General features: G+C 43.7%; 1 protein-coding gene across 1 annotated transcript; it reads right to left on the bottom strand.

The window, feature by feature from the left end:
* Positions 1 to 285: 285 nt before the first annotated feature.
* On the bottom strand, positions 286 to 21,492 carry BATF (basic leucine zipper ATF-like transcription factor). Its single transcript, XM_010963067.3, has 3 exons — positions 21,085 to 21,492; positions 18,713 to 18,817; positions 286 to 838 (listed from the first exon to the last, which is right to left on the bottom strand). The coding sequence occupies exons 1-3, from the start codon at positions 21,145 to 21,147 to the stop codon at positions 629 to 631; spliced, it is 378 nt and encodes a 125-aa protein (XP_010961369.1). The 5' UTR covers positions 21,148 to 21,492; the 3' UTR covers positions 286 to 628.
* Positions 21,493 to 21,724: the final 232 nt, after the last annotated feature.

A 21,724-nucleotide genomic window follows, 5' to 3' on the forward strand; every position in this document is an offset into this window, starting at 1 on the left:
GCCCGTCAACCTGAACAACCGTTCCACTCACTGGCACCTCGCACTGGTCCTTCTCCCGTCTAGGGAATAATCCTAGAAATGTCTAGAGCTGACAATCTAGAAAGTATGAGGCAAGGAGGAATGGAAAGTGGAAGGTCACAGTCAGGTGATTTGGGGAGGAAAATCAAGAAGATACCTAGAAGAAGGATTGAAGCTTCTTTGAGAAAATCCAGCTTCTCAAGCACATTAACACACCACGGAAAAGAAGACACCAGCAGTGTGAAAGAGGGAAACTGCCTTGCCAAATTGATTTTTTAAGACATTTACTTAGAAAAATAACCCTTCTGTGCCCTCCTCCCTCTGTGCCAAGGGACGTGGTCGTTTTCCTCGATGCGACTCTGGATCGGGCCTCCCACCCACGTGGAGGTCCAGCCCGCGCCCTCGGGCGGGCGGCCACTCTGCCGGGAGGTGTCAGACACTTCCAGCTGCTATGTCCTGTGCTCAATCCCGGTCCAGGCCTCTGCCCCTGGGTCTCCAGGTGGAGGGAGGCTCTGAGGGACGAGGGCCTCCCGGCCACAGTCTGTGTGCCCCTCCGCATGCCTGGGAGCAGCTGGGGTTGGGGGCTCTGCTCTCCCCCACCTCTGGGAGCTCAGGGCTGGAAGCGCGGGGAGCTGACGTGAGGCTGGTGGAAGGCGTGGGCGCTGTACACCACCTCGGGGGGCGAGGGGGCGCCGGTGACCAGGACGGAGCACAGGGGCTCGTGGCTGCTCAGCACCGACGTGAAGTACTTCATCTCCTCCGTGAGCTGCTTGATCTCCTTCCGCAGCGCCGCGTTCTGTTTCTCCAGGTCTTCACTCTCCTGTGAGGGGGAAGGATTGGCATGGCCGGTTAAAGTCCCGGCGGCGGGCGTCAAGGTTGCGAGGGGGTGGGGGTCGGGGGAGCAGAAGTCTGGATTAGGTGTTCACTGGCACAGCCATAGAGGAGGGCATTGAATTTTTCTGCACATGCGCGTGTGTGCACATGTGCATATATATTTGTATGTGTCGGATGTCTGGATGGTGCATCCGTATAAGCGCGTGAACATTTGTGCGTGTATATGCATCGCTATTATCTTGAAACTCATGAAATTGCTGATATTTGTCTATTTTGACCTGTAAGAATGGCGCTTTCATATGGCCCCAGCTGGTAGAGATGTATGTGTGAAGGCATGTGTGAATTTGCTTGTGAGCGTGCTCCTTTGTGTGCAGGTGCACCTGCATGGGTCTCTGTGACTGTGTGAGGGTTGAGAGGGTCAAGTATATGTTAAGGGAAACCGGCTGGCAGGCCAGAGCCTGGAAAAATGGGAAAGAATTTGTGAGAACATCTTATACTAATTTCACTCTTTCCCTTCTCCTTTGTACCTTGTGTTCTCCAAGGGTTCCCGGCGTTTGCATTTAGTTTGCATTTGCAAAGTCCATGGTTAATTGTCTACTTCACCCAGATTCTAGAACGTTTAGGGTCTTTCTAAATATTAAATGATCAAAATCTAGCAGTGTTGGATTCCACGCCATTCTGCTCTCCCAGCTGCTTGTTCTGAGAGCTCTGGGTGTGTCTCAAGCACCTGTGCTTCCTTTTTTCCAGAAACACCTTTCTCCTGTTGCTTAAGGAAACCATCAGATCCATGCTAATCAGGAAAACTCGGGATAAAGAGCGCTGACTACTGATCACATCATTAATTAATCAACAATCACCCACTGGTAATTAGCATTTACTGGAAAACAATACCACCTTCATAAACCCAGGGGAGTTGCATTTCTGATGTGATTTTCAGGCTCATATTTCTTGATTCAAACAGACTTTCTCGGCTAAATCATTGATGCCCACAAAGGAAGGGAAAATGACACTGGAGATGTAAATAAATTACATTTCAACTCAAAAAGTGGCCTAATATTTGGAGTCTAGGTCATATTTTTCTAGTTCTTTTTGACTTAAGTCAGTATTTTCCAAACTTGCCATATCATTAGAATTAATTTAAAGTCTTGTTAAGACTATAATTTCAGGTCCTTCCTGAAATCTAGAGAGTTGAACTCAGTAGGTTTGGGATTTGGGGTGAATTCTGGGAATCTGAATTTCTAACAGGTGTCCTGGGTTATTCTAACGATCAAGTAAGTTTGAAAATACGAGTTAAAATGATACTAAATGTGTTTTAATTATTCAAGCACTTATTAAGTGCCTGCAATAGAGTCTGAACTCAAGTGTTTGTTGATTGACTGCCTAATGACATTAGTTGCTGGACCAGAAGTTAACTCAAAATTACAGCAGGCAGTGAGCCAATGTGAGATAACTTGACATTTAAAATTTGCCCTAAATAATCAGGAGCATGAGCTGCAGATTAATGAGAGAGCTAGTTATACTGCCAATTGTCCTAAGCCATGCACCTAGGAGTTCTTTTAAAGTGGTAGAGGAGCATATGATTGTGGCCTTACCCATCAAACCAGCTTCCATCTGTGTGAAGGACAGATGTAAGCATGCTCAGCCTCAGCCTGGCATTTCCTGCATGCGGCACTGACCTAGAAAATGTGCCTAGGTCAGTACAAAGGAACTCTCTCTCTCTAAAATGAGGTAGCGGGGTGGGATACCAAGAGCCATGATGGTAGAGTCAGGGGCACTGGTTGCTGCTTCTGCAAGGTGTGGCTGGCTCGTTCATTGGACCATTTAGTTGTTTCCGGGCACATCCTAGAGGGAGGGCATCCCCTCTTTACCGAAAGGTAAGATAAAGCAACACATGAGACTGGGGTGGGGGGTGTTGGTAAGACGGGAACTGGGGGCCGGGAGTCCTGGCCCCTTCCTTTAGCCCTTTTCCTCGCCCCCTCTGAGAGTTTCCACTGGTGACAACATTTACTGTAAGTTCTGTGCTCCGAAGAGCCTGGGCAAACCCCGAGGCAGAAGGGAGGGGTGGGGTGGGCGGGCCGCAGGGACCAACCGCTCTGACCTTCACTCCGCCTAGAGGCCGGCCCAGCTTTCGGGAAGTGACTGCAGGCTCTTCCTCCCGAAGGGAGCCCAGCTGAGCTCTCTTAGGCGTTCTCCTCTCCCTCTCCCCGCCCCAATGGCTTGCAGATCCCAGAGCTCCAGGAAAACGTTCACAACCGCTTCTGCCTCTAACCAGAAAACAACCGCCTGTGACAAGAAACTTGTCTTTACCTTGGGAAGCAAGATTGCTTCCTGCTAGGGCCCCAGAGAAACCCGGGGGCCCTGCAGCCAGCCAGACACTTACAGAGGAAGAGTCTGACTTCCCTTGCAAAAGGAAGTGGCCGATCTGGGGCTGTCATTCCTCCACATCCCCACCTGCCATTGCCCGGTGCATTCTGACCCTCCCTGGAGTCATACCCTGGAAAGTGCTCTCACGGGGAAAACTGATGAAGGCGGCCATGGGAGCAGCTCTTTACCCAGAGGTACCATGACCACACCCCCTCACTTCTCCCTAAATTCCCGACAGGAGCTGGACACCTAGAACTCAGTGATGGGGGAAAGGAAAGGAATGTTTGGGAAGTTAATTTCGGCTCTAACATCATGCCTTCTGTTGAGGTGGGGGAGGGGTGAGCCTGTCTTTGGGCTTCCACGCAGCCTGCTTTCTACTTTCCAGAATTCATTTAGGTCCTTCAGGCTCCTCACCATAACCCTCTGAGGTGGACCTAGAAGGCCAGCTGTTATCATTATCCCCACTTTACAGAGTGAGTGAGACCCTGGGACAAACCTATTCTGCATACCCCCTAAAATGACTACAGGCTGTTGTCAGCAGCTGCTGGGAGAAAGAGCTGTAGGCTTCACCTCAAGGCACTTATTTTCTCAGAGGTCTAGAAACTTTGAGTGAGTGATTGAGCCAAAGCCCCATAACCACATCGGTGCACAGCAGGGCTGGGCTCGGGACTTCCCCACCCTTAGCCCTGCGTCCCTTCTAGTGCACCCACTGCTACTCCTGAGAGACTGGCGACTCAAGTGACCAAAGATCTCCAGAGATCTCTAAGACATCCTTGGGTGCCCTAGAGCCTCCCAAAAGAAAACTGGGTCTTGGTTTGGGTGATCCTTAAATACAAGAATCCTGATTTGGACACACTCCAGTCACGGAGCTGATCATCAGCCTCCTGCCCTGAGCTGGAAAGGAATCTCTTGTTCAGCCACCCTGTTAGAAGGCTAACTTGGGTCCAGACCGTCCCCAGATGTGCAGCGAGGTCTGGAATACACGACAATGGTGAGCTCCAATCAGTTAACTGTGACTGGAGTCCTGGTCCTGGTCCTGGCTGGGTGACCCTCAGTGACCCGCTTTCCCTCTCTGAGCCCCAGCTGTCTCACTTTAAAACAAAAAGACTGGACCAACACAATGATTCTCAACCTTGGCCACCCATTGGGGTCAGTGGAATCCCTGGAAAGCTATGACAGTACCGATGCTTGATTCTGCAGTAATCAGTCTGGGTTGCACCTGGGCATTGGGTTGTTGAGGGCTCCCCTGGGGATTCTAAAGTGCAGTGAATGTTGAAAACCACAGGATTAGCTCTCCAAGCCCTCTCCAGCTTTCAAATATTTCAGATTTTAAATGGACTACCTGTGTGTATTAGCAAATTAGAGCCTCTGTTAGAAATTGTGTGTGTGTGTGTGTTGGGAGCAGAGGTATATAGACTCACTTTACATGAGAAAGATTAATAGAAACCAAATTTTGTTTTTTTGGTTTTGGTTTTTGCAGGGTGGTGGGGGGAGGTAATTAGATTTATTCATTTATTTTTAGAGGAGGTACTGGGGATTGAACCCAGGACCTCGTGCATGCTAAGCATGCGCTCTACCACTTGAGCTATATCCTCCCCCTAAACCAAATTTTTAAAAGAATAATCCTGCCTGACTTAATAATAACTAACATTTATCAGGTGCTACCAATCACTCTTTCAAGTACTTTACAGTTATCATTGTATTCAATCGTTGCAACAACCCTATGTGGTAGATGATATTGTTAGCCACATTTTACAGAAGAGGAAAACCTAAGGTACAGAGGAGTTAAGTAACTTGTTCAAGGTCACACAGCTTGTCAGTTGCAGCACCAGTGCTTGAACTGAAGCAGTCTGACTTCGGAGTCTGTGCCCGCCATCCTCCCTAGCATTTGAAGTCTATTTACATCTTATAATATTTGGTAATTATCTCCTATGAGGCCTCAGCCAGAATGACTTTCCAATTTTATCTTCCCTCTTTTCCCGCCTCATGCAAATTGAGATGCTAATATTCACAGTTCACCCTCACCTACGAGGTTACTTGATGCCACCGCTACCACGAACCACAAGCAGATTGGGGGTGGCTAAGGAGGAGGCTTCTCGGGGGTGTGGGAACATTCTGGGAAATTCCCTACTGGAGGGGCCAAGGAGGGGGTCACTCTCAGAGCTCTTGAATGGTGGGGAATCCCCAGGCAGGTCCCTTACCCACAGGGAAGCCAGCGGGGACCAAGGACAGGCTCTGACCCAGGGCTCCAGCAGGGACTCTCCAGGCCCTTCTGAGCAGGGCTTGGTCCTCCTTCCTGCCAGCTCTGGTTTATTGCCTTGACCTTCTCCTTGAAATTTCTAATCACAGTTTCCAGAACGGTGAAAATAGTCCCTGTGTATTTCCTTCTCAACAGAACATGCAGTCATTTATTGGTAAGGTGACATTTTAGCTCCCACCCACACTTCAATATGAGAGTAGTGTGTGAAGCTCCTGTCCCCAACACCCAGCTATTTGTTCAGTCTCCAGCAGTTACCAACCCTCTCCCCCAAGTGCAGACACAGGGTGGAGCCCGCCATTCCTGGAGGAGTCTGAACTGAGTGGTAGGGCACTTTCCAAGCCATAGTACAATCTCACACCAATCCTGGGGAAATTAGCCACAACTTCTGCTCCTTACCTGATGAGGAGAGAAGAGGAATCACTAAACTACAGGTCTTTGAGCTGAATAATTCTGGAGTAATCTTCACTTTCATGCCCTAAAGCTGAAGCTCCAGGACCGTCGGCACCTTGTCATCCTCTGATGCTCAGCCACATCAGCCGTGCCCCACAGGGCCCTGTCTGGGGTCCTGTTGCCTGTTCGTTGGCTTTCAGGATTATGATGTCATTGACCTCATATGTGAGAAACACTATAGGTTGGCTCACAACATCAACCCCAAACTCCTTCCCCCTGCTTTCCTCTAGAGAGGCTGGGGAAAAAAATCCTCAATTACCCAGCTTTCCCTGCAGGTAGGGGTGACTATGTGGCAGATTTGACCAATGAGATATAAGCTGAAGTAACGGGATGGGGGAGTGGGAAAGGAGCTTCGCTTCCCAGGTGAAAAGGCAAAGCCTCACCAAAGGCCACTCTCCCTGGACACAGACTGATGCCTGGAGGTTCAGAAGCCATCTTGCAGCCCTGAGGATGAAAACCACATACTGAGAGAGAAGGAACTTGGTTCTTTGATGACATCCTTGCACTATCCCTGGTCTATCCACTTCTGAGCTTATTATATGAGAAAAATATAAAACATAAACCATGACTTATCGATGCCTCTGTTTGAAAGTTTTTCTATTACTTGTTAGCAGAACACAATCCTGACTGCTGTATCGGGTTAGAAAGGTTATCACTAGCAAGCCCAATTTTGAAAAACAAACAACTAATAACTGCCATCAATGTCAAAGTTTGAATTATTATTTTTTTAAGCTGCCAGGCCTCTGGAACAGAGTGGGTATATACCCTCCAAACTGCCCCAGATTCACTCCACACATTCTACCAGCTGACTGGCTTCACATGTCACTCAACTGTGGCTGCACACTGCAGTTACCTGAATAACTTAAAGACAACAACAACAAAAAAAAACACTTAATTCCTGGATTTCACCCCTGAGAAGTTCCAATTTAATTGTTCCAGACTGGGTCTCAGGCAAAAAGATTAAAAATATATGTATAGTTCCCAGGTGAGCTGAATGAGCAACCACCCTGAGAATCATGTTCATAGTGGATTCCTCTTAAAAGTAATATAATAATATAAATACATATAATGTTTGATTTTGTAAAATTTATTATATTTTATATGTTTTTATATTTTAATTTTTAAAATATATTTTATTTTCTAACATATAGTGTAAATAATATAAAGAATGTTAAAGAAGTGGGTGAACACTTCTAAGTCAAAACATTTTTCTAAAAGTAAATGGAGTGGGGAGGGTACAGCTCAGTGGTAGAGCGCAGGCCTAGCATGCACAAGGTCCTGGGTTCAATCCCCAGTACCTCCATTAAAAAATAAACCTAATTAACTCCCCCTCTAAAAAATAAATAAATAAATAAAAGTAAATGGAGAGGGGAGGGTATAGCTCAAGGGGTAGAGCACATGCTTAGCATGCAGGAGGTCCTAGGTTTGATCCCCAGTACCTCCTCTAAAAATAAATAAATAAACCTACTCCCCCCCGCCAAAAAATAAAACAAGTAAATTTTTTAAAAAGTAAGTGGCTGTTTAAGGCAAAGAGTCTTAGTATTACATTACTTTTATAATTGGTGAAAACAGTTCCAAGTAGGCCAGAACAGTTCATTCTTATGATGGAGAGATAAGGGTTAGGGCACATATTGGAATCTCATTAATGATAATTTTATCAAATTAGTTGTCCCCTAGATTATTGAGCTCAGTGAGGGGAGGCGCTATCCTCGTCTGCACTGTTTTGTCCTCAGTGACTGGAACTGTGTCTGGCATGTAGTAGGTGCTCAAAAATCATGTTGCTAGACTGCCAACTTGGGAGTCTAATAATGTCCCGAAGTCTGAGGCCTGCCTAAGTGTGTGATGTCCATGAAATTTCCCGGGGAGGGTTTAACCAAGCATTTAAGTACTTTTAAAGGTTGTTTTTAACTCTAAGATAGTTGCAAATGAGTGTAAGAGATGCACTTTTTAAAAAAGGCCCAGGTCAAACCCCTGCTTAGTAACATTTTTGTTCCCCAAACTGAAGCTGTGGGGTGGGGGCAGCAGAATTACACCACTTTGAGAACCCTGCTGGCAATTTTCCTGGCTTAAACTTGACCTGCCCCATCCATACCAAGCAAAGGAGACTTGACCAGCTGTGGTGAAAAAACAGTTAGTGTTCTTAAAGTTTTTATAAACAACTGGAAAGAAGGGCATATGTTTGCACATATGATAATGCATCTGACATCTTCATCCAGTTTATTCAAAGGAAAATGCCAGCCTCTCTGTAGTAAATAATTAAATATAACATTCTCCCCCAAACAAAACAAAAGGAAAAATGTACTATTGCTTTGTTTTTACATTTGCTCTCCCATTAATTCTCAAACAGCCCAGCGACTGCTATTGCTTCCCATTTGGTAAATCAGAATTTAGCTTCCTCCATATTCCCCTCCCCCACCATCCTAGCAGGATTTGAATGACTCCTGCATGTCTGGTTCCTGCTCCCTCCGGCACTTGGCCTTTGTATCTGAGCTCCTTCTCATTCTCTCACAGTCCCTGGTCCCACAGGGCATCTTCCTGACCCTTGCCTGACCCCAGCCTGAAGGCTCTGCTGAAAGCACCCTTTCCCCAGATCTTCCCAGGCTCCTTCTGTTTGACTCATATTTGATTTCAAACGTCAGGGTCTCAGAAAGACCTTCCTTGGTCACTGTCCCCATTCTTGTCCCTTAGTCACTTTCCACATTGCACTATTTAGTTTTCTCCAAAGCCCTCTTCACTTCATGTGATTAGTGTGCTTGTGTACTTGTCAGTTTATTTTCCAGTCTGACTTCCAATTGAATGTAAGCTCCATGAAGTCAGGAACTCGGTCTGTCTCGTCCTTGCTGAATTCTCAGTGCCTAGGAAAAACCGTAGCTGGCATGTTGGAGGCACTTCATATATACGTGTACAGCAGAATGAATAATTTCGGCTAACATTAGCTCTAGTACTGGGAATATGGCCTTTGCTTTTATCATTTTCTGGACTACCCCACCTCCTTAGCAATAAGGCATATTCTTGTGCCAGTTGAGTACCTGGAAAATGGTTACGGGGTCATCTGGTACAGGCAATTGCATTTTGGCACTAGAAAGCTAGTTCCCTCTGCTGGGCTCCAGACTTTATCACTACTCGAATTTTCATAAGACCTTAAGTCACCCTCCTGGGTTCCCCTAAATCTAGGCTGACCAGATGCTTACTGGGACAGTCCCAGTTCATAGCTATTGTCCTAGTGTAATTTTTACTAGTGCCTTTTTCACTCTCAAAGATGTTCCTATTTGAAGGATAAATTATAAGATCCCCATCAAAGCCTGACCCTCAGATTCTAACTCAATGATATTTTCTCTGTTCTCATTCTCGAGTTCCTCCAGAATTCACTCAGCTCTCTATTTGATCATTTGCTTATGTTTTAAGTAAAAAATATACAGCATAACAACATTAAAGGTATTTTTTAAAAATTATACCCACTCATGATTCTAGTCTTCTTACATGACTCTTCGTTTGTACACGTTGCCATCTTGTCCTTTTTAACAAACTTGAATGCTTATTTTTATAAAGTCTCAATCAGGTTACATATACAATTTGTACTTTCCTTTCTGTCATAATTTTTCCATGCTTACATAACCACTGTAATTATTATTTTTAATGGCTACATCATAAAATAGATGATCCACAAGTTACCTAAAATGTCTTTTTAAGGCTGGACATTTTGGTTGCTATCAAAATGTTGCTATTGTAAATAATGCTGCAGTGAACATCTTGACCCATATTGGTTCTTGGTTTTTGTTCAATTATTTCCTAGGATAAATTCCTAGGAGTGGGATTACTAGGCCAAAAGGTACAATCAGTCTTCTAGTTCATGGTAAGTATTGCTGTAAAGGGGTTATGTAAGATATATAATGGTGGCAGCAAATGTATATATTAATTTTCCTATAAATTTGTTGGGGTTTAGGAATCAGAATTTTAAATAATTTATTTTGCCAGCTAACTAAAGGTTTCTTTCTTAATTTCATTTTAATGTTACAAGTTACTGATTACTAGGAGGAAGAACTTTTTATGTGTCTGTTCCCTAGTACGGCGTTCTCAGCCAAGGACAATGTTGCCCCTACCCCCACCAGGGAACATTTGGGAAGGTTTGGAAATATTTTTGATGGGCACAACCGGGAGGTTGAGGTGGTCCTACTGGAATCTACTGGGTAAATGTTATATATTACAATTCACAGGACCAACTCACTCCTACACACACACAAGAAAGAATTGTCCAACTCAAAATGTCAATAGTGCCGAGGCTGAGAAACTCTTACTGTGTATTGTTTTCATAATCAGAATAGAAAATTAGGTTATTTTCATTTTGATAGGAAAAATGTTACGTAAGCTTTCTGTTCATAGCCTCTGCCCACTTGTCTACTGGAGTCTTGATGTTTTCTTAAAAAGTCTGTTCTGTCCATAGTATTAAGATTAAATCTGCATTTATTTAACTTGACACAAATCTTTCCCCCAATATGTCATTGTCCTTTTGATTTTGGATTACAATGTTAAGACTTTTTTTAGATAAAGAAACATTTAAACTTAGCCTGTCTCAACCTGGGACTCTCTGCCTTTCTGGTCTCTTGCTGTATACTTGGGTTCTATTGCTGAAGAGTGTCCAGGCCGTTCAGACATTCTGACTACTGGTCTACTTCTTGGCTCATGCTTTGCAAAAGGACGTGTGGGAGACACACCATCTGCAGAGTGAAGTCCTGTTCAGCAAAGCAGCACAAAAACAAAAGCAAGCGGAGGGAAGCAAGAGGTTTGGGATCTTGGGTGTCCTTGGTGAAGACATCAGTGTCTTCACAGGTAACACGGCACAGTGGCTTAGAGCGACTCTGAGTTTCCTTTTAATTTCATGATTTCGTGAACAAAGGAAGATGACTATAGTTACTGTTACTCTCTCCACAAGCTACCATGTGGACCCATGGCAGGACACTGTATAGATACCTCCCAATGTGTGGGGGACTTTTTCCCGTGGAACCAATCTACGGCCCCAAGACTCAAGGAGCCAGACTAAGTCCTACAGAAGAGACTGTGTAAACCCTTAGCAGCTGAGACAGGGACTCTTTCGTAAGACTCCCTCATTCTTTTCAAGTGAAAGTAGCCTGGTAGCTGCTGAAAACAGCTTCGAGAAGACATCTGCTGAATGGGTGCCATCAATTTCTGACCTGGGACCCATAATCCCATGTAGACAGAAATTCCCTACAATGCCAAGACTGGTATGGAGCCAGCCTCCTTATAGATATGCCTCCCAAATGTAACCGCACTGACCCATAGTCAGTGGGATGAGCAGCTAGGGGTGGTGGATTCCTTAACATGTTTTTTCTCCCTAAGTGAGAATAGTCTAATCTTTATCCTAATTTTTTAAATGGTACACATTCATCATAGTACAAAAGAATGATAGAAAAGTACCAAGAGTAAGGCGAGCTACTCAAAACTCAACCACTCAGAAGTAACCACTGACAGCATTTTGGAGAACATTCTTCCAGACATGTCTTTATGCATGCAAACATGCCTCCCAACCACAAATTTTACATCAACGGGATTATACTCTGCATACTTTTTGTCACATGCTTTTTCATTGAGTGCTGTCATTGACATTTTGCTATGTTAATAAATACACACCCACATAGTCATTTTTAGTGCCAGCATAAAATTCTAGTGTCTGAATATGTCATAATATACTTTACTCCCCAGTAGTTGGGCATATGTCCAATTTTATAGCATTGATAAAGTGTTTACTACCCACAAATAATGATGAATTGAGCATCTTTATGCATCATTGTTTCTTCAAACTCTTGTGAGTGGAATCGCTGTACCAAAGGGCAAGATGTTAATATTCATTGCTACACAGCTTTCTTTCAAAAATTGTTTCAATGGATATATTATTCTATTGCATAGAGACAACATTACTTTCTCAACCAGGCCTAATGATGGAGAAGGAAAAGTGTCAATTTTGAACAATGTTGTTTAAAGAACAACAACAAAATAAATTCAGGAAGAGATTCAAGGAGGATCAGTTAGTGGTGATGAATACATCTTCATGAGGGTCCAAAGGAAAAGGCTGTGCTGACTAGTGGTCAGGAAGATGGGTTCTCAAGTCAGACAGACCTAGTTATAAGCTGTATGACCTTGGACTTAACCTAATATTTAAATGACAAAACAAGGTTTTGGTGCAGATGAAGTGACATATTGCAGGTAGTGCAAGTAACACACAGTGTTTGGGTCATAGTCATGTGTTCAGTGAATGTATTTTTAATAAAAAGAAGTTCATAGCAATAGAGGCCCAAGAGAAATGTCTCTTTTCCACAGATAGATCAATGATTTTACACTGAACATTTTTAGAGCAGAACTAGCTAGACAGAACATTCCTTCTGTGGTTTTTGTTTTGTTTTATTGTGTGTGTGTGTGTGTGTGTGTGTTTTAAAACCTATGACTTCTCTATGCCAATATACCTTATGGCATGGTGTTCTAGAGAGAGGAAAAAAAACTACAGGCGTGAAAAAGGACCATAAGCAGCCTTCTCTCCCACACCTCCCCAGAAGACCAAAAACAATAGTGTCTCCTTCTAAGGAGGCCCAGGAAGTTAACATCTTTGCTGAGCTTTGCTTCCTCCATTATTCAATTTTCCTCCAATTGTAAATACCTTATTTCTCACAACGTCAGCTTATAGCTTCATTTTATGCATAATTTATACTCATGATGTTTATTATATATGACATTAAAGATACACTCTGGAACCTGTACATCTTTCTCTTTTTAAAAAAACTAGTATGAGACTCCTTCAGCCCCAGGCAAGCACCTGTCCCACCCCCTCTAAGGAAGTACCTGAAGTTCCAGTGTTCAGATCGGGCCCTGTTACTCTGCTGTCTCCAGTTCCATCCTCAAGGCCAGGTCTGACATGTCAAGAGCACAGGTCTGGCCTAATATTACTGTCCACCCACCACCACCTCTACTTTTAGCCTTTTCGTGAACAAAGCTTCTCAATTGTTTTCAATTCTCTTTCCCACTGACCTGGGACACTGACTCAAAATCCTTCCTGCTACAAGGCATCAGAGAGCCACTGTAACTAACCAGCATAACCACACAAATGAAGCTGATTTGCCACCCCTAATAGTGGCTCACCTAGTACTGTAGACCTTAGGATTACTCATTACAAATCCCAACTGACAGTTGGTTGTCCCAAAGGACTGAGATATTTATGTACGATGTTCAAGGGATAAAATGTCACAGTGGAAGACTATCCAATGTTTTAAATCAAAATTAGAAAAGAAATTGTCCTAATGTATATGTAGTAATGATTGATGTTGGGAATTAAAATATCTACATTATAAATATGAAAGCACATGATGAAAACATCCAAACTATACTAAAAATGTAAAAAAAAAAAAAAGAAATAAAGAAAAGTATCTCTCTCCTGCTTTGGATATTTTGTCCTACTTTTCAGAAATAAGTATCATTAACAATTCTGGGGTGGGGGGGACTATTTGAAAATTCTAAAGTTTATACACATATGCACATAAATGTTTTTCTTTTTATTAAACATACATATGGGGGGGAGGGTATAGCACAAGTGGTAGCGTGCATGCTTAGCATGCATGAGGTCCTGGGTTCAATCCCCAGTACCTCCTCCAAAAATAAAATAAAACCTAATTATCTCCCCCACATCCTGCCAAAATAAATAATTAAATAATACAAAAATAAATATTAAAAAAAACATACATATGGGAGAAAACTTCATACGATACTCATACCCTTTTCTCTTAAGAGTATAGAAGCTTGATAATCTTCAGATTCGCACATCCAGACGTGCCAAGTTATTTTAACAACTTCATGGTATTCTACTGAATGAACAGACTGAAGTTTATTTAATGAGTCCCTTTCTGATGGATATTTAGCTTGTTCCAGTCTTTGCTATGACAAACAATGCAACAATGAGGATCTTTACATGTGCATAATTGTGTGATCTGTGGGTATGTTTGAAAACAGACTCCTAGATGTAAAATTGCCAAGTTACAGGGTATGTGCTCTTATAGTTTGGATGGACATGGTCAAACTGCCCTCTAATGGAGCGGTACCAACTTACACTTCTAGTAGTGTGTGGTGGTACCTGCTTCTCTATCACCTTGGCAACATTGTATATGAGCAATGTTTATCTGTTTTTTCCAATCTGACAGGTGAATCTCATTGCTTTAACTGTTATTTCCCTAACTAAGTGACGTCTAGCATCTTTTCTATATTTATTTGCCACTTATTTTTCTCTTTCTGTAAATTGCCTGTTCCTCATCACTCATGTTTCTTTTGGGTTGTTAATTGTTTTCTTATCCATAAAGCTGTCATATATTAAGTAAATATGCCCTTTTTTAGTCAGATGCGCTGCAGATGCTTTCCCAGTCTCTCATTTCCCTTTGATTTTGCATATATAATACTTTGAACAGTATAGAAATTTTCACTTTTTACATACAAAGGTAATGTATATCAATCTTTTCCCTTCTGGTTTGCATTTTAAGACTTCACTCCAAGATAAATTTTTTTAATACTCATTTTTTCCCCAAATTTCTTTAGTTTTTTTCCATGCATTTAACCTATGTGTATGTTGTATAAAAAAATGAAGACTCTAGCTTTTTTTTTTTTTTTAAACAAAGGCTAGTCAGTTATCCCAACACTATTCATTGAATAATTTAGCTTTCTCTCTCTGGTTTGAAATACCATCCTAGACATTTGGCAATTGCACTTATGTCTTAGGAATTGACATATGTATTTGGGTCTTAAATTTGAGCTTATTTTGGGGTCTATTTCTATATTCTATTCTGTCCAATGTTCTGTCTTTTCCACATTGCTTTGACTTCTGTATTTGAAATTCACTTTAATACTTATTCAGCCAATCTTCTCTAATTACCCTCCTTCTTCAGAGCTTTCCTGGAAATTCTCACAGGTTTATTTTTCACCAGGTACTTAGAATAGCTAAGCTAGTTCTCCTCCAATGCTCAGAAAATCCAATTTTATTGAGATCACATTAAATTAAATTAAATTATTAAATTTCTAGTTTAATTTAAGGGAAATTGCTGTCTTTACATAAGGTATATCCTTCCCTTTATTTGATTGTTTTTTAAGTCACTTAGAATAATTCTGAAGTTATTAAAAATTAAGTCCTGCATATTTTTTGTTAAATTTATTCCTTCCTTCCACTTGCTGTTGTTGGTATTGTAAATAGACTCTTTCCTCCTAATAAATTTTGTAATCTAATTTGCATATGAAAAGTTATTGCTTTTTGTGTTAACTTTGAAAGCTGACTGGATTCTTATTTTTAATAGTTTTTCAGCTGATTATCTGGGATTCACTTATTAGTGACTAACACTTTTGAAAGTGAACTGGTCAAGATATGACTTTCTCCTTTTTAATCAATGCCTTTACTGTACCTAACGGACTCTATTGTTGACTGCGGGAAAAAGGAGCTGAGCGTGATGAGTGCTGTGTTAGACACCCAAGCAAAAGAGAATTAGAACAGAAAGTGTACTTCATGGATATCACAGTTATGAAAAGAAGCACCTGACCCAGCTTATGTGAGGGGTAGTTAAGGCCAGAGATGGCAGGAGATTAAACACATCGTTGAAAGCAGCAACATCCCTACTCTGCTATTTTGAAAGCAAACACGTACAGCGTTTTGGTGTAAACCACTGATAGGACGATACTGAAAATGTTAAACAGTAAATATCCCACACTCTCACTAGAGAAACATAATACTTCTTTTGGTATTTTAAGAGAAGTAATAGTGACAAAGTTGAAACTGAGAAAATAATTGTTACCCCAGCATGTATGAGGCTTGCACACTAATACAAACCTGGTCCTTATTTGGTATTGTACTCTCAGTAATTTCTAAACTCTGGTCTTTAATGTCTTGGTAGATGTCCTATGGCTGTGTATGAGGACCAGAGGGTGGTTCCAGAGCCTCAGCATGGGGAAATTAGCATGGAAGGGAGTCAAGGGCAAACCAAGCACTCAACCCTAAAATGCTGGTGGTAAAGCAGGAGGTTTTCTACCTGAATCACAAACATACTTAAGAGGATAATGGATGGAGAAGATGGGTGACTATTGTCAGAGAGGAAATGAACATTTCAGATCACAGCCAAACCCTCTGTTTGATGGTGGCAGATTCATATGTTGCTGCCAAAAGCTGCTACCTGAAGTCAAGAAACATAAGTCACATTGGCTGCAACCCCCAGGATTGCTGTGTACACTCTAAGGTGTCTTATGCACTGGGCAAAAAGTGAAGATAAGTGCCATGGTGCTCAGAAGAAAGGAGTGGGGAGGAGTTTGTGTCCACGTGTGAGAAAGATGGGAACACTCTAGAGACTGAGGCTGGGGGCTTGCATGTGGACATGGGAGACTACACAACTGGTGGTTCCACAGACCCCAAATCCCAGAGTATCCCAATACGGCCATGACTAGTATAAGCAGATGGGCTAAAACTTCTGGTTCTAACTCTTGTCTTGCAGAGAGAGAGAGTGGAATTAGAGTTGAAAATCCTTCCACAGCAAAGAAGCATATATGTCACCCTCTTTGATACATCCCCAAAGGGTTGAAGGAAGACCAGGGGGTTGAATTTCCAGGGAGACAGGAGAGCAACTCAAGATAGGGAAGACTCCTCTGCTCCTGCTAGGAGGGAGGGGGCTCTCTGTCACTAGAACTGAGCAGCTATATTTTGGGGACCATTTCCAGGAGTAGAGTGTCTTAAGCATCAAAAGTGTGTCTGAACTTCCCAGTCTTTAAGAACGCTTTCAGCCCTGAGATTCTGTGATTTATACATAAATATAATTTTATATACATAAAATATTAGTTGTGATTATCTTGCTTCTTAAAATAACTATTATTAACATTACTCTTATTATACTTAAAGATTTTGCATATTTATTATATGCCAGGGAGTGATGCTTGAGTTCTTTATATTCACTATCTCTATGAGGTAGTTACTATCCCATTTTCCTGATAAGGAAGCTGAGTCTAAGGGAGGTTAAGAACATCTCTAAGGTCTGAGATCGGTCACACAGATAGCATATTGCAGAGCTGGGTTTCAAACTGTGTCCTTCTGACTGTGGTGCTGCTGAGCTACACTTAGTTTCCATTTTTTTTTTTTTTTTTTGTTGTTGTTGGTTTTGGGTTTGTTTGTTTTTTTTTAATATTACAAACTTGAAAAGCTTATAGCAGTTTGTCAGTCTCAGGACATTGTCTACTTGTACAAAAAGGTAGGTTTTATCCTTTCTATTTATATTCTATTTATATTATATATACTTATATATTTATATTTATATTTATTTGTTCATTTGCTTGTTTTAAAGAATACTGAATTAGAATCAGACTCTGATGGAGACAAAGTGAGTGATCATAGATTTTCAAGCTTGAAATAGTAAACTGGTGTGTTGTGAGCCCCTCAGCCATAATAAAACCCTGGAGAACATGTAAGCAGCAGGGTCACCAACAACTTAACACTTAGACTGCTGATCACAGTTATCAAAGAGAAGAACAGACTTGGTGTTCATTCATTCTTTTGTTCACTTCAACAAATATTTATGAACTTAAAACTATGTTAGTATGCAATGGAAGATATGTTGAATACATTTCAAATAAAACACAAGCATCCAATCAGAGATCTTGGCCTGCTCTCTGCTTCCTTACAAAGCTAAAAGAAGCATCTTTTTTATCTAAAGCTACATCTTACTTTCTCTTGATAAGATTAAAACAACTATTCTAACCAGCCGATTATCAAGCTAATCTTTCAAATAAACATAAACATATACATTTTTGGTGCCAATTGCCCATTTTACAATTGGAAAGAATTACCGGGATGCTAGAGGTTTAGGAATGGACCTCCTCAGAGGGAAGGACAGGAAGGCAGAGTTGCCAGAGAAAGGGCTGAGGGGCTGGAAGAGGAAGGAGCCAGTGGAATAAGAGTTGGCTGAACAGGAGCAAATTACGGGGCAGAGTGGAGAGAGGTGGGGTGATAAGGTACGGGAGATAAGGAGGAAGCTTTATAAAGCACACAGCTGAATTTAGAAATACTAACTAGGATCTTGGGCCACTGATAGAAACCTCAGATCACCCAAGGCCCCTGCTCAAGCCAGGGGTCAGGGCCTTCCCCAGAAAGTGTGAGACTAGAAGCAACTCAGCCAGGGTGGTGACCATCCCAGATAAGTGCATTTGAAACTACATCTTTCACAGACCCCTTGGGATAGCCATAAAATAGAAATTTTGAAATAAAATCTTAATAATGTTCAGAAAAATGTGTAAGGTGCAACACCCTGTGGAACTCCTAGTCCCAAATACAGGGCCCCGCTGGCCTCCCAGGAGATGGGAGTATATGTGGTCCTAGCACTGTTGGGTGATGGACTCCCCCAAAGCATGTAACATCTTCTAAATTCCTCCCCAAGGTGGTCCTGCCTTCTGCTCTCTAGGTTCATGAGGGATGGAGCTCTCGGCTACCCTGTCTCTGAGCAGACGGCACTGCCTTCCACCAGCCTCTGCGCTGCCCACACTCAGCTCCTATCCTCCTGGGCCGCTCAGGGCTCATTTCTCTTTCAGCCTCCTGGGCCATCCCTTGCTATAGAATCTCTTCAAATCACTCCCCTCCCTGCCTCGCCCACAGCCCTCACCCCTCCACTTACTCCCCCATCCCCACACAGGCAGACTCAAAGCTATGGTGCAGGCATCCACGATGGTGGGGAGCAGAGCCTGCAGCTCAGGAGGATAAAGAAAGTTCTGAACACTCACCAGATGGAGGGTGTCAGCTTTCTGTGTCTGCCGCTGCCGGCTCTTCTGGGCAGCAATGCGATTTTTCTCCCTTCTCTGAACTTTTCTCACATCGTCAGATGAGTCCTGGGAAGCAGGGATGATGAGAATTAGGCAAGCTACCCCTCTCCTCCGAGTTAAAGCAGGCTCTTATGGCGTTTGATACCCAGCCATCCATCCTTCTATTTCTTCATCTTGATTTGCCCATCTACCCTCTTTACCAAAAGGCTGAACCCAGAAGAGGACTCTGCCCTACACTCTGTGACACTCTCTTAGGTCTCTACAATGTTTTTGGCCAAAAGTTACAGGAAGAGGGCAGAAGAGCTTGAGGCCTCAGTAAGGCTGTATTTGGAAAAAAGATGGTTAAGGCGATGAAGTGTGTTTTATCACCTCTCCTCTTCAGGGCTGCTCCACCCTTACCCTCTCAGTTTTGGCCTAGAACTTTGCTATTTTTTCCAAAACTTCGTTGAGCACCTACTGTGTGCCAGCTTCTGTGCAAGTGGGTCCCCCCCTCAGAGGCACTCTTGTTGAATTCCCCAATTCTGTGAATTTGATATAATTATTTCCATCTTGTATGTGCAGCAACTGAGGCTAAAGAGCTTGCCCAAGTGCTCACAGAAATCTGGGTGCTACATCTTCCAGTGCTAAGTCTGACACCTTTCCAAGCTGCCCCCGCCCCTGCCCCCCGACCTCACTGGTTTGTACCCCATGTGTCTTCTGCAGCACCCTGAGCTGAAGTCCCCATCTCAGAGCTGCCCCTTCTTTCCCTGCATTCCCATCATTATGCTCAGTGAACTTGACATTCCTCATGGCTCTGAGCACAATATCCAGTACAAACTGGAGGCCAAGGACAGCTTTCCTGGTGGCAGTTACCTGGCTGTGGAAGGTAGTGCACAAGGGGGCCTTTGGGTGTTCTCTAAGTACACCACACAGATGGGCATGTGCTCTGCTTGGGCAGAGAGGTTAGCTCTGGCTTTCAGCCAGAGGCTGCAGGATAAGTGTAGGAGTCTTCTTCACCTCCTGCCCTGTCCCCTTTCATGTCCCCACAGGCTAGAGGGACACAGTTCCTAGGGCAAGACTGCTCACCTAGGATATGTCTCAACAACCTGCCCAATGCTTCCAGGCCATTGCAGCTAGAGGGCACTGGGTTAGATAGGAAGGAAGTGCTCTTCCTCTAAGGGGGATGGGGAACCGGGTTACCATGGAAGCCATGAGTAATTTCCTTCCTAAGAAGAGTACACACTTCCAGGCAGTCTGAACCACTCTGATACCATCTTAAGCAGAGGACTGGGCTGTTCATCCTCTAGAGGTCTCCACCAGGACTTCTACTTGCCACTCTGCTGCTAGGTACTGATGACAGAATCTGTCCAATATGTTTATATTTCACTTGCATTTGGGCTGCAGCATTTTGAAAGCCCTCTTGGATAAGAATTTCCTTGCTAAGGAAAGAATTCAGTTTTTCAACCACAAAATTGGAGAAGAAATTGTAATCCACTGATGTATTGGATGAGAAAGAAGAGGGTTTCCTATGGAGAGGGCTGTCAAGGAATGGGTTAAGGAGAAAACCCTAGAAGCTGTGAGGCAGCCAGGATGCCTCATTTTTTGGCAACCCTCAAGCTGAAAACTTTTACATTAGAAGTCACAATTTAGATTCCAAATGTTCGCAGAACCTCTGCCTTCATCTCTCTGGATTCCCTCAGAGCTGAGCTGAGTTCCTAGGGAATGTCTTCAACTCTCCAGAACCATCTCCTGGTTCACATCCTTCCTCCTCCAGCACCCTCTCTGCCACCTGTGTTAACCACAGGTGTTGTGCCTGGCAGATAAGATAGATCTTCCTGGGCTGGTGTGGGGTCCTCCTCCTTCTGACCTAGCTTTTGTTCCCCCTTTAGTTTTCCCAATCCCTTTCCTCTCTGACCCCACCAGCCACCTCCTGGGCAACCATCTAGCATTGGGGTTGTGCATGCCAGCAGCCCGCGTTCACCTCCTCCTCTTATTTTGCTACTGCCTTGGAGTAAGATAGGCTCTTCCTCCAAGAGACAAGAGTTCTCTGGTACTCATTCTCCTCTTGGCTTCCTAGAAAGCTTCATGGAATGAGAAGCCAGGGGCATCATCGGGGAACAGAGGGGGAAAAGGGGCTTTGGCAGGATGGGTGGAAGGATGAGGGTCTCCGCCAGTATGCACAGTCAAATTGCAGATCCCGTGTCTTAAGTCTAACAGGGTACCTGCCACCAGCCATCAGCCACCAGCCACCTCCTCGCCCCTTAGCTCCCTGGGCAGGACAAGAAAGTCTGACCCTCTCCCTTTCCCCCCCTGAGGAGAATCAGAAGGTAGGAGGAGGGAAGGGAGGACGCTACCTGCTTGCCAGGGGGTGGAGAGCGGCTGAAGCTGGAGTCGCTGCTGTCGGAGCTGTGAGGCATGGCTGCAATCTTCCGGGCTCTCACACAGCCCCGAACACCTCTGGGCTCTCCTGTCACCAGGCAGCCTCCCTTCCTGACTGCTCCCAGGCCACCAGCCCACCCCCCTCCGCAGGGCCCTCCTCTGCCCGCCTTGCAGCCACCTCTGACCCCGGCGTCCTCCTCACTCTGGGGTGCAGGGGCTCTGCTCCCCACAGGGACATGTCGCTTGCTTTGGGGCTCGCGCCCTCTCTCTCTTGTGGTTTCTGGTAACTCACGCTGGAAGTCACATGGGCGGAAACTTAAACAAGTTAGAAGCTAATTTGAGAGAAAATACATATCTGGGAAAAGACCCACAGAATTATGTGAAAGAAAGAAAAAAAAAATACACAAAACCCCAGATACCTTCCGACAGTTTGAAAGGCAGATCAGCTCTCTTCAATTGATGAAGATAAAAGAGAAAAACAACCCAGGGAGGGAAAAACCCCAGCCAGAATTAGCAAGTCCGTCTTCTGTCAACACAGGCAGAAGGGAGAGGACAGTAGGGAAACAGTTTCCACTGTCATCCGACTTGAGTTTTAAACCAAAATAAAGCAACTGG

This window comes from Camelus bactrianus, chromosome 6 (assembly GCF_048773025.1).
Source record: "Camelus bactrianus isolate YW-2024 breed Bactrian camel chromosome 6, ASM4877302v1, whole genome shotgun sequence".
In the NCBI taxonomy this organism is placed as follows: domain Eukaryota; kingdom Metazoa; phylum Chordata; class Mammalia; order Artiodactyla; family Camelidae; genus Camelus; species Camelus bactrianus.